Raw genomic sequence first — 13,123 nt, 5'->3', positions numbered from 1 at the left:
AGCTGGCCTTTCTCTTCATCAAGGCCAATCCCTCTACATACATCCTTGATCCCCTGCTTCCCCCCCTTCTTGAGCAAATTGCCTCCAGATCATCCCTATTCTGTCATTAAGCTTTACATTCTCTCCCTATTGGCTCCTTTTCATCCACCCACAAATACACTCATCTCCATCCTGAAATAACTCTAATATATAATCCTGCCATCCCCTCAAACTATCATCCTATATCTTTCCTCCCTTCCTCAGCTAAACTAGAACAAGCTGTTTATTATGATCACTGCCTTTGCTATTCCACTCTCTTCTCAATCCTTTGCAATATGGCTTCTTGTATAATCACTCAACTGTTCTCTCTAAAATTTAATTTTAAAAAATTAACATATTTATTTTCTCACCTGCCTTCTCATTGTGAAAAAGAAAAGTGGAAAAAGAAAAGAAAGAAACCAAACCTTTGCAACAGTAATGCATGGTCACACAAAACCAATACCTATAACCAATGATCTCTTAGTTTTGTCATATCCGGTGGGCTTTTCTTAGTCTTTGTCCTTCTCAGTGTCTCTGCAGCCTCTGACAACATTGATCACCCTCTTCTAGACACTTTCTCCTCTTTTCCCTTTTGGGAAACGACAATCTCTTGGTCTGCTTCTGCCTGAATGCTCCTTGTCAGTTGCTTGTTGCTTCATTATCCATATCCCACACCCAAACTATGGGTGTATCTCAAGGATGTGCCTTTCTTCTTCTCTCGTTTGGTGACCTAACCAACACCTATGACTTTAATTTACCATCTCTCTGTTGATTAGATCCAGATCTATAGATCCAACCATAGTCTCTCTCCTCAGTTCATCTATAGCTTTCTCTTGTTTCAGTGTCACATATTGGATATTTCAAATTGGATGTTCCATAGATGTTTCCAACTCAATGTGTCCAAAATGGAACTCATCCTCTTTCCCCCCAGACCTTCCCCTTCCCTAAACTTCCTTATTTCTCTTCAGGGAAACACCATCCTCCAAGTTTCTCAGATTCATAACTATGGCATTATCCTCATCCCCATTATACATATCCAGTCAGTGGCCAAATGCGACTGTTTCTGTCTTTATTATCACTTGGTGTATGCACCCTCTTTCCCTTCTGTCTACTCACACAAGCAATCATCCCCAACCCAGGCCTCCATGAGTTTTTGTTTACCTTCTTTCAGTCTCGCTGCCTTACTGCTCTCCCTCTCTAATTCTTCTTCCACAGAGCTGCTGAAGCAGTTTTCCTAAATAACAGTCTGACCAAGTCACTTCCATGCTCCATAAACTTCAGAGGCTCCCTATGGCCTCCAGACTCAAAGGTAAACTGCTCGACTTCTTTTTGGTTGGTTCTCCAAGAGGACCAATGACATCACAAGGGTGATGCCTTCCACATGCTGCTTGATTTTTAAAGTTTCACGAGCTAACCCGACCTATTCTTTAAGCTGTGCCCTGTCTTACTCACCTTCCTATACTCTGCACCCCAGAGACTGGCTTTTTTCTGTTTCTCATGCATGACATTTCATCTCCTACCTCCAGAGCTTTGTACTGGCTGCCTCTCATGCCTGAAATTCCCTCCCTCATTGCTTCAGCCTCCAATGTTTCCTTCAGCTGTCACCTCAAGCACTGTTTCCACATGAAGCCTTTTCTGATTCCCTCCAGGAGCTGATTTCTACTTACTACTCATTTACCTCAAATTTGCATATATTTATGCTTTGCATATATTTGCATATGCTTATATGTATACATATTGTCTCCCTCTATAGTCAAGTCAAAAGGCATTTATTAAACACATACTATATGGTAGGCACTAGGAAGACAAAGAGAGGCAAAAGACAGTTCCTGCTTTCAAGGAGCTCCCAGTCTGTTGCAAATAGGTTTTGGGTTAACAGATGTATACAGGATGAATTGGGGGTAATCTCAGAGGGAAGGCAGTAGAATTAAGGGTGATCAGGAAAGGCAGGATTTGAGCTGGGATTGCTGTCAAAACCCTCCCTTTCTTCTGTGTAGATAAGGAAATCAGGAGGTAGAGATGGAGAGGGAGAGCCTTCCAGGCATAGCGACAGCTGAGAAAATGCCAGGAGTCAGAAGATAGAGAATCTTGTGCCAGGAACAAGAAGGCCATTGTTGTTGGATCATAGACTAAGTCTTTAACCAAAGGATCTAAGTTTTTTGAGGGCAGGGATTGTTTCATTTTTATCTTTGTATCTCAGGTGCCCAGCACAGTGACTGGCACAAAGGGGGCACTTAGTGAACATTCACTGACTGACTGCCTTTGGACAAATCTTGATCACTCTGGCTGCCTGGGGCCCATCTATGGAAGGGGGATATTAACACTGGAAGCCAAAGCTCCTCTGGAATGAGAGGTGAGAACTCAATCCAATGCCATGAGCATTTATTAGCCAAAGGATTGAAGGAGAGAAGACATGAGCATTTATTAGCCAAAGGACCGAAGGAGAGAAGACCTGGCAAACCTCAAAGTGCCAAATAAATGTCTGCTGCTATTCTTATCTAAACAAGAGAAGGGGAGGGTGACAGCAGTGTTTGACCTGACTGGAGGCTAAAAAGTAGAAAGGGAAGCCAGGGAGGGGTGAGGATACAGAATGTGAGGCATGGGACAGCAGAGAGGTGGCTTGCTGCTCAGCTGGGATACTGGAAGGTCCAATAGCACTCTCTAGGTGAGGGTCAGTGTGAGATGGCAGGGCTGCAGAGATGTGCAGCTCAGGGTCCAGTACCTGGAAATGGGTACCCACTATTATCCCTTCTGCTGCTGCCTCTGCTCCTAAAGGAAGACAGCGGGGGCCCTTCATGTGTAAGTCCAAGCGGGACTCCAGGTGAGAGATCAGATGACTTGATGAGGCCCCTAGCGGGGTAGAGATGGAGGGTGAGGGATGGAGGGAGGCTATCACATCTCTGCAGGCCAGAGAGTCTGCCATCATCTCAATTACTGACATCAAATTCCTTGTGCTTTCAAAAAGCACTTTACAGGGACAGCTGGGTGGTGCTGGCCCTGGAATCAGGAGGACCTGAGTTCAAATCTGGCCTCAGACACTTACTAGCTATGTGACCCTGGGGCAGGTCACTTAACCCCAATTGCCTTAAAAAACAAAAAGTGTGAGTGGGGTAGGTTCCTAGAATCAGGGATCTCAAGATAGAAGAGAGCTTAGAGACTAGACTCTAACTCCTCCATTTCACAGATGGCACAATGGCACAAAGCAGTTCAGTGACATGCCCAGGGTCATACAGCCAGTAGGTACCTGAGGTAAGACTCAGGTCTTCCTGACTCAATTCAGCACTCTCACTACTCTGAAGCTGCTTTTCAAAGGGATTCAAAGCAAACCATTCCCCAGACAGGGATTTCCTTCTGTGATTGCGTGAATGTCCAAAAAGACCCAACCAATCAAAAACCAAACCAAGCCAAACCCTTGTCGCTAGATTTAGAGACAGAGACAACCTCATAGGCCATCTATCTTGCCCAGTCTCCTCATCTGACAGACCTGAGGCCTGGAGATGTTAAGTGATTTGCCCAAAGTCACACAGGTCATACAGAGGCAAGATTTCAAAAGCCCCTCGTTCAACTCTTGGCTTTGCCATTTACCACTTTGGTCACCTGGATTCAGTTACTTTCGGGCCTCAGTCTCCTATTTGGTCATATGAAAGCAGTGGACGAGATGATCTCTAAGGAGTTTTCAACTTTGGATCATAGAATCTTTTGAGTTGACATGAATGGATGGAAGATGGGGCCAATGAGGAAGGGCTGACGTTGACTGGCCTCAGAACAAAGGGTGGAGGAAAGAGGACAGTCTTTGGAGGGGAAAGACCACCAGGACATGTGGGGAAGCAGGGAAGGCAGCGACCCCCTCCCTCAGTCCCTCATCCTGCTCCCCTCCCCCTAGGCAGCTCCTTACCTCCCCAGCCACCATCCCCAGGGCACACACTCACCGTAGGATTCATCACTGTCTGATGACTTGATGCTGATGAGGATGTGCTGGTCCAACAGGTACTCGGGGTCAGAGATGATAGGAGTCAGCTGTAAGCAAAGACAAGGCTGCAAGGTGAGTATGTGAGGGAGGAGGCAGAGGGATGAGGCTCCCCCACAGAACCCTGACATCCTCAGCTTCGGAGTTCCTGTCGAGCCTCAGGCCCAAGGGACTGGAATTGGAAGACCTGGAACTGAATCGACAGTGGGGGGTGGTAGAAGGGATGATGGATGTGGCAGAGACTCTTGTTGAAGTAACAAAGGGCCCTGATGGTAGCTTTGGAGGTCCCTTCCAATTTTATATGTGTGTGGTGGAAAAATATTTAACAACCATCTCTCCAGAAAGAAAAGCATATAGAGATACACTAAATTTTAATCTGAATTATTACCACATTAGTATAGATAATCACTAGAATAGTAAACTAAGGCCTGATTTGTAGTGTTTGTCAATTTCTGAAATGTAAATCCTCAAACTGAAAATTTAACAATTGGCTTTCTAGCAGTTTTGAGCTGGTTCCAACAGCCCCTAGATGTGCGGACAAGGAAATGGTAATCTTTCCTTTGTTATCAGTGATGCCCATATCTCTCAGTCCAAAATTCTAGATATTTCAAGGATTTCTTAGAGTAAGCCATCTTTTCGTCATTATCATAGAGTAATAGATTTAGACATGGAGGGGCTCTCACATCATCCTATCCCCCTTGTCACATTGTGCCATTTGGATTCCTAGAGCTATTGTTAACAAGCCGTCTTTTCCATCAGGCCCATGACCTTCCTCTCAGATCTTTGTTTGGTATTTACTTGTATCTATGCCTGTTGCTGCTTCCAAAAGAATGTATGTTCCCTGAGATGAGGGACTATTTCCTTTTATCTTTGCCTCTCAGTCTCTTAGCATGGTGCTAATAAATGGAGCTGGAGGGAAGGAGACAATTTGGAACTCAAAATTCAAAAAAAATGAAGATTCAAAATGAATAAATAATTGAAAAATTTAAATGCCTGTTAAGTCAAATTAAATGGAAAGTTGAGGTCCAGAGAGGGGAGGTGATTTCTTATGAGTGACGGGGGCTCCCCTGCTCCTCATTCTCCCCCATAGTTGGCTGTGCAGGACTTTGGGACCAGACTTGATTGTTTTACATCTGCTGTACTAAGACTATGGTCAGTCAGTCTAGTTCTGAGGAAATCTCCCACATCTTGGCCATCTCCCTCCATAATGGTCTGGTGCCTCGTGGCAAAGTGGAGGAGATCCTGGGTTCTCAAGGGGAAGTCAGTAGACCCCAGCTTTGGCCAATTCTACCCTACAGGAAAAGGCTTCTGGTGTGGGTTTGGTGGGTCAATGTGTGTCCGATTATCAATTAAGCCACATCTGAAGAGGCTCATTTGACACAGAGATGACTACTAAGAGATGAACTTGTTTTTTTCCCAAAACAACTCACAAAGGTCCTTTACCAAAATATGGGACCAGGCTTTGTGATCAGTGTGGGTGAAAGGAGTGACCACAGCATCAAGACGCCAGTAACTTCTGACGTGTTTACTATGAACATATCCAGGGCTGAGCCCCCATCATCCCTATAAATAGCTCTCCTTCGAGGCCTGGGGCTTTGTTGGAGGTAATAATAAGGATTTTCTGGTAGTAATTTCTAATGATGGGGTTGGCCACATCCCTACTCTGCTCCCCAGAGGATGTCATGGTGGGCACGCTGGTGGCCAGAAGAATGAAATGATGAGGGGAAGGGTGCTTTCATACTCAGAAAGCAGGTGGGTCACCAGCCTGAGTGTGTACGAGGTAGGCAGGACTGGAAGGAGTTGGGAGTGGCCACATCCTTTGCCACCAAGAGGTGGCAACCAAGGCTGAAGGGTTTGCATGTGTACATAGTGAACATTTTTGGGTTTCTGAAAGTTTGCCTGGAATCAATGACCAAATACCTATTTTTTATTAAATGCCTACTATGTGCCAGGCACTAGGCTACTCCTAGGGATCCAAAGGCTGAAGGCTCTCAAGTTGCTTATAGTAAGTGTGGTAACTAAAAGCTTTTTCACCTGGGGAAAAACAGGAACCTGTGCATAGAGGTAGGTGGGGACTGAAGTCCACCTGAGAGGAGGAAGGGGCAGATGAAAGCTCACAGAAGAGCAAACCTTTCCTAAAAAGGGTTGGGGAGGGGAGGGAAGACAGTCTGGAAGGTTATCATGGTACAAGACTCTGGAGCTGTATAGGCTGGTGGTCTCCTGGAAGAGAAAGACCCCCAAATCACTACCATGACCAATGTCCCCATTTGCACTGAGCTAGAAGGGCGGCTAGGGGGCACCACAGTGCACAGAGCGCCAGGCCTGGAGTCAGGAAGATTCATCTTCATGAGTTCAAATCTGGCCTCAAACACTGATCCAGGGTAAGCCACTTAGCCCTGTTTGCCTCAGTTTCCTCATCTGTAAAACGAGTTGGAGAAGGACATGGCAAACCACTCCTGTACCTTTGCCAAGAAAACCCCAAATGGGGCCACAAAGTGTCAGACACAACTAAACAACTAGTTACAGTTTTGCTGAAAGACACATTGTTTTGTACCCTTTCAATGCCCCATCATTATCTGTGTTTGAATCTAGTTCCCTTTCTAAAACAGAAACTCCTTGAGGGCAGGAACTACATCTTTCCTAACTCTCTGGTTGCCTAAGTGCTCTCTGCTCGTAATAGGCTTTCAGATGCTGCCTCAGCAGGTAAAGTAGGGAAGGTCTTCCAACAGAACCTGATGATACTGTTTCTCCTTCACCTGTTTAGATTATCTTGTATCTCCAGCACCTAGCACTGTGCCCAGAACAGAATAAGTGGTGAATAATTCCTTGTTGATTAAGTGATGGTCAGGGAAGCTGTGGAGGGGATTCTTGGTCTGGAAAGCATTCTATTGGATTGCCTCTGAGGGCCTTTCCAATCTGGGAGATTCTGGGATGAAGAGGCATTGGCTGAATCTAAATTTGAATTCAATTTTCCAGGCACCCACACCTAAATAGAAACAAGGTTCTGAAAGTTGGTCCATCTCATTTGAAACATGAGATTCAGATCTGTCTGCCTTTCTCCCTCCCACCCCCACATCTGTTTTAAATTAATTCACACACAGGTCAACCTGGGTGAGCCTCTTTCCTTCTGGAGGTGAGACGACCTTAGTTGGAAGGGTCTGTCATTCTTATCTGTGACTGATGGCTCAAAAATTCTCTCTGAAGCCTTCTCTGCTTATTCCTCAGTCCTGGAAGAGCTCTGTTCCACGACCAACTTTCTCCTCTTGAATGTAACCTCAGCTGCATGTTGCCCAGAAGACCTGAAGCTCCTTCCTGGTAAAATTATCTAAAATTGACTATATTCAGAGTCTGGGGTCCTCAAGACATGCGCAACTGCTTTGCAGTCAGGACTGATTCTGCTCTTAACAGTTATGTCTAAATGTTTTCCATTCACACCCCCCCCCCAACCTTCATTTTATCCTTAAAAACATCAAATTTTCCTCTTGCTTGCAGTTCACAAACATGACTCAAACACACTTATCTAGCCTCCCTCATCACTCGGTGAATCAGCAAAGCAGCAGAAAGAGCCTTGGGCATGGAGGCAGAGGCTTCCTTCAAGTATCCCCTCCTCTCACTGAGTCTCAGTATTCTCATCTAGAAAATGAATATCTGGATGAGATATGGTTGGAATTCCCTTCCATTTCATAGATATTTAGGGTCAAAGGAGCCTCAGAGACCATTGGTCCAACCTCCTCAGTTTACAAATGAGGAAACTGAGGCGGAGAGGGGAGAGGTGACTTGTCTAAAGGCATACAGGTAATCAGTGGAAAGGAGAGATTCAAGGCTTCCCCCAGTGCTTTTTGTTACTGTTTAGCTGTTTTAGTCATGTCCAATTCCTCATGATCCCATTTGGGGTTTTCTTGGTTTTCCAGCATATTTGTCAGACGAGGAAACCAAGGCAAACAGGGTAAAGTGACTTGCCTGGGGTCACACAGAGCGAGTAAGTATCTGAGGCTAGATTTGAATTCAGGAAGATGAGTTTTCCTGATTCCAGGTCAGGAGCTCTACCCATTATGGCAGATGCCTAGCTGCTAATGTTTACTGAATGCTTAATTAGCTCATCACTTTCAATTGTACAAGGCTGTGATGATGGTGGCTGAGTGGACAGCACAGGACCCCAAGCTTGGCGTTTTTTGGGTAGATATACAAGGAATGTTCATGTTACAAAGCAAAGACAATGCCCAAAATGCACTTGGTTTGTGAATTGCAATACTTCCAGAGTCTGGGGCCAGGGTACCTGCAGAAATTCAGCAAACATTTACCTAAGCTCCTGCTCTGCACAACGTTCTCTCTTCTTGTCTCTCTCTTTCTCTCTCATCATCTCTCTTAGTCTTTCTCCTCACCTTTTCCTCCTCTCCCTCCCTCCCTCCCTCTCTTTCTCTCCTATTCCTCCTCCTCTTATCTCCTTCCCCTACCCCTGCCTCCCTCTCTCTGCTTGTTTCTTTGACTGTCTCTGGGGGTGTGTGTGTAGGTGGGTAGATTTAGAGATGAGTAGGATTTAGTTCCTTCCCTCATGGTGTTTATAGTAGAGGGGGAAATGGACCTACAAAACTAAGTGCATTCCTTTAAGGCCCAACTCACCTCACCATTCTCCAAGCTGGAGGCAGCCTCTGCCTCATCTGCTTTCTTAGTCGCTTGTATGAGTAACAGGGTATAAGACAGCACCCGATGTACCTACCTCATAATCCAATTTGTATCCTAATTGCCTGTGCCTCCTGCCAGACTCAAGAGGCCCTTGAGGTCAGGGATGATGCCCTACTTATCTCTGGGTCTTCCCCAAGGACTTAGTGCAATAAACTACACAGAGCAGACGATTAATAAATGTCTGTCAAATTGATGATGAAGAAAGGAGGGACTTGCTAACAACAATTAGAGCTGTCCAAGGTAGATAGGGCTGTCTCGCTAGGTAGGGAGTTCCTTGCTCCTTGGAGGGACCCAAGCAGAGGACAGTCAACTATTTGAACATACTGAAAAAGTGATTACTTGGTGGTATGGATCAGACTAGATGACCCTTGTGGGCCCTTCTAACTTGGGGATTCTGTGATTCCTTTGATCTGTGAGGATATTTTGCTTCACAGATAGAGGCAGTTAGGTGCACTGGGCGGGAAGCACTGAATTCAAATTCAGCAGCAGACATTTACTAGCTGAGTGACCCTGGGCTAGTCACTGAACCTCTTTTTGCTTCAGTTTGTCTCATCTGTAAAATTGGTATCATAATAGCACCTACCTCTCAGAGTTGTTGTGAGGATCAAATGAGATATTTGTAAAATGTGTATAGTATGGTTCCTGGCACATAGTAGGTGTTATGGAAATGCCAACTATTGTTTTATTATTATTGTTATGGACAAAGAATTTACACACAGGTGGCCAATGAACTGGTGATGAGACTCTATACTTTGCCAGGAAGTTCTCAGGAAGTAGACACAGTGTGTTGCTGAGACTGGACTCAAAGTGTTTTTATCGTGGTAGCACTTTCTAAAGTTTGTGTTCCACTGGCACAACCTGGAAGTGTCAGAACAAAGCAAAGAAGCCCCTGGCCCACAAAGAAAGGCCCTGGTCCACTGAATGAGTTCATGGGAAGTCACCCAGAATGATCAGGAACAGATAGGCTGTTATCTGCATCATTGGGGGAATCACCTTATCAATGAGATAATGGATTCACTCATGTCTCTGTTTCTGTATCATGATACTTAAAATCAATTAATGCATATTTAGGAATGATGGCTATAGGTACATTTTGAACTTTCACCTTTAAAAAAAATAGCTACACTTGTGCTTAATTGGTTGTTTGTGGTTGTTGCAGAGTCATTTCAGTTGTGTCCAACTCTTCATGACCACATTTGGGGTTTTCTTGGAAAAGATACTGGAGTGGTTTGCCCTTTCCTTCTTCAGCCCATTTTAGAGATGAGGAACTGGGGCAAACAGGGGCTTACTTAGCTACTAAGTGTTGGAGACCAGATTTGAACTTAAGAAGATGAGTCTTCCTGACTTCTGGCCCAGCGTTCTATCCGCTGCCGCGCCACCTAGGTGCTTGTGCTTAATTACTTTTTTCTAACTAAAAACAGGAGAGGTTAGCTCTTTGATAGCATTTAGTCTTTACTTTGAGACAGTTGTGTCTTCTGGCTGGCTATTTCAAGCAAACACATACGTGGAGACATAACTATGATGATGATAGCCAGAATTGTATAGCATTTTAAGATTTGTAAAACACTTTACATACGTTAACTCATTTGATACTCACAACCATCTTGTAAGGTAGGTCCTATTATTATTCCCATTTTATAGATGAGGAAACAGAGGAACAGAGAGATTAAGTGATGTGTCCAGGGTCACACAGCTAGTAAATGTGTGAGACAGGATTTGATCTTGGGTCCTCCTGGCTCCAAGACCAACATCCTATCACTGCAATGAGCTTATGAGCTAAAGGTATAAAAATGTGGCTTTACAGAATCCTTTGAACTTGTGGTCCACATCCTCTCAGGAACCTCATCATCCAAATGGCCCATGTTTACTCTGTCAGATTTCATCCCATTCCATTCAGTAATGAGGCCTCCCTCATCCCTGGGTCACATTTCTCTAGTCACCTTTGGGAGGTCATCAGCAAACTTCACCACTAGTTCCCCTTCTGTTCCTTCTTCATTCTCTCCTTCCTGGCTCTTCACAAAACCTGGGGGAATGTCAGAGAAGAGAGTGGGCTCTTTCTGTAGGCAGGACAAGAATCTGGCAGGCAATCCTCTCCCTAGCATTGTGTCTAACCATGCCAACATGCATTTTCCCTGTCTTCTCTAGAAGGAGTGGGGGTGTCTTAGGTTGATGACCAAGGCTACCTTTTTGGCCCTGTTTGGATGCAGATTTAGTTAGGAGTGCTTCAACAGCACCATCTGACTATTTTTAGGAAATTGATTCTCCCTCCTCCCCTGCCCCCCATTTCTCACCAAAACTGGCACTGGGGGAATCATCACCTCCATAGACAAGATATGAGGAACATGGCAGCCAGATCTTCCCACAGCCACTCAATATAGCACTCTTTTGAAATTCTAATTTAAGCCTCCTAATATGCCGTTTCCATAGTAATCTATGCAAATGTCTATATACTTTATTAAAGTGTGCCTGGGCCCGCACATGTACACGCAGTCACATTATTTTTAAAGCTCCCTTTGACATAACTGTGGGCCAGGGTCGCCATGAGGTCTGAGTAGGGAAATGACACTGGATAGTCATTTAGTTCCCTGTGAAGAACCAGGCTGAAGCACAAAGGGAGGAAGGATGGCTCCTGAGCAAGGAGATTCACTGCTGGCTCTCTCTATCCAGATGGGCCAGCCTTAGTGTTGGCAGCACAGATGTGCAACCCCCCCATCCCACCCCCTTCGGGAAGTGTCTCAGCTCAACACCTCTGAACACAGGGGGTGGCTTTTGTCTCTATTTCCACTCCCCCCCAACTAACAGAATTGGAAACGACACAGTCCCATTCTTCCTATGAAACAGCCTCAGATGGGAATACCTAGAAATTCACCCCCCCCAAAAGGTGTTTCCCCAACACAGATTTTTTTCAAATATTAAAAGCTAAAGGGAGAAAGGGGCACCCAGAACTATGTATATGGCTTAAGATTAATCCATATCAGAAATATATTCCCATGCTGCAGGAAAGGGATAGAGAAAGTAACATGTTTCTTGGTATGTTCAGGAAAAGGGAGGCTAATTGGGAAGGACCCAGTCACTACAGCCACCCTACCCCACCCCCACCAATACTGTTTGGAATTTCACTACTTTGGTCTCCTTCATCCACTTGGAGCTTGCCTTGGAATTATTCACTGTTGCTTTAAGGTGGGAGTTCTTAATCTTGTGGGTGTTTTTTTTTTGCAGTCTGGTGAAACCTATGGAGCCCTTCTCAGAATAATTTTTAAATGCATAAAATAAAATATATAAGATTACAAATGAAATTAACCATACTGAAATATGGTTATTAATTTTTTAAGTCCACATGACACCCCCCCCCCCCCCAGATTAAGAACCCTTGCCTTAAGGAGATGTAGTCTCCCACTTTGAGAAATAATGAAGTGAATTCACCCTTGGAATGAAATGAATTCATCTGAAAAGATGACTCCATGAATAGCTAGCTCTTTCTCCCCTGCAAGTTAGTTTTAAGTTCCTTCAATGTGAGGATATTGAAGGGCATCTTCCCATCCCAGCCCCTGATCCTAGAGAATTGGATGAAAGCACCCCAGGTCTCAGCATCAGTGGAAGCTGCCTGTTAGCCTCTATCCCTGAGCCCTACTTGTCTGCTTGCCATTAGAGGCAGTAGTAGGCCAAAGGAGGGAGAGAAGGGCATGTATGCCCAAAACTGAGGGGAAATAGCAATGTCCTTACTTTCTAGGCAGCTGGAATGAAACTCCAGGTAGAATTTTGTCTGTGACTTTGTCTTCAAGGTGGCATAGCACTTCAGGAACTCAATTTGTCCTTGGGAGTCCACGTTTCCAGGACCTAGAATTGGGGAGAATTCAGTTCAACCAAAGAAATTTTTATTATGTGCTAGATATACAAAGACAAAAACAAAGTAAAGCTTCCCTCAAGGAGCTTCCATTCTCCTTAGGGAGGCCATCACAGGTTTACAAAGAAGTTAGTGTAAGTGTAACCCCTAGTCCAAGGTTGGTCCATGGTTCAAGACTGGCTTAATTCCATTAAGTATCTGGAAGTAAATTGCATAGAATTTAGGACTGGAAAGGACCTAGAGATCAAAAAGTTTTATGGGGAAACCAAGGGCAGCCAGATGAAGTGACTTGTCTAGTCCTTGTCCTTATGTGAATGTTATCAAATATATTGTTCAATAAGAAATGGTGCGTTGTGGATAGAACAGTGAGCCTAGAGTCAGGAAGTCTCACCTTCCTGAATTCAAATCTAATCTCAGACACTTACTAGTTGTACGACCCTGGGCAAGTCACTTCATCTTGTTTGCCTCCATTTCCTTATCTATAAAATGAGCTGGAGAAGGAAATGGCAAACCACTCTAATTTCTCTACCAAGAAGACCCCAACTGGAGTCACAAAGAGTCAGACATGACTAAAATAACTCAACAACAAAAAGAATTGGTGGCTATGAGTT

At 44.6% G+C, this 13,123-nt stretch overlaps 1 protein-coding gene across 4 annotated transcripts in view; it reads right to left on the bottom strand.

Annotated features, from left to right (window-relative positions):
• INPP5D (inositol polyphosphate-5-phosphatase D) overlaps positions 1 to 13,123 on the bottom strand; it is a 140,235-nt gene that overhangs the window by 17,286 nt on the left and 109,826 nt on the right. For all 4 annotated transcript variants that reach the window (XM_072640530.1, XM_072640528.1, XM_072640526.1 and 1 more), the window contains 3 exons: positions 12,392 to 12,505; positions 10,609 to 10,691; positions 3,948 to 4,035 (listed from right to left, as the gene is read on the bottom strand). In XM_072640530.1, coding sequence (XP_072496631.1) covers positions 3,948 to 4,035; positions 10,609 to 10,691; positions 12,392 to 12,505 — 285 coding nt within the window. The remainder of the gene's footprint in view (positions 1 to 3,947; positions 4,036 to 10,608; positions 10,692 to 12,391; positions 12,506 to 13,123) is intronic.

Source organism: Notamacropus eugenii, chromosome 2 (assembly GCF_028372415.1).
Source record: "Notamacropus eugenii isolate mMacEug1 chromosome 2, mMacEug1.pri_v2, whole genome shotgun sequence".
Classification (NCBI taxonomy): Eukaryota; Metazoa; Chordata; class Mammalia; order Diprotodontia; family Macropodidae; genus Notamacropus; species Notamacropus eugenii.
The sequence above is the reverse complement of the archived record's forward strand: the minus strand, read 5'-3'. Positions and strand labels throughout refer to the sequence as shown.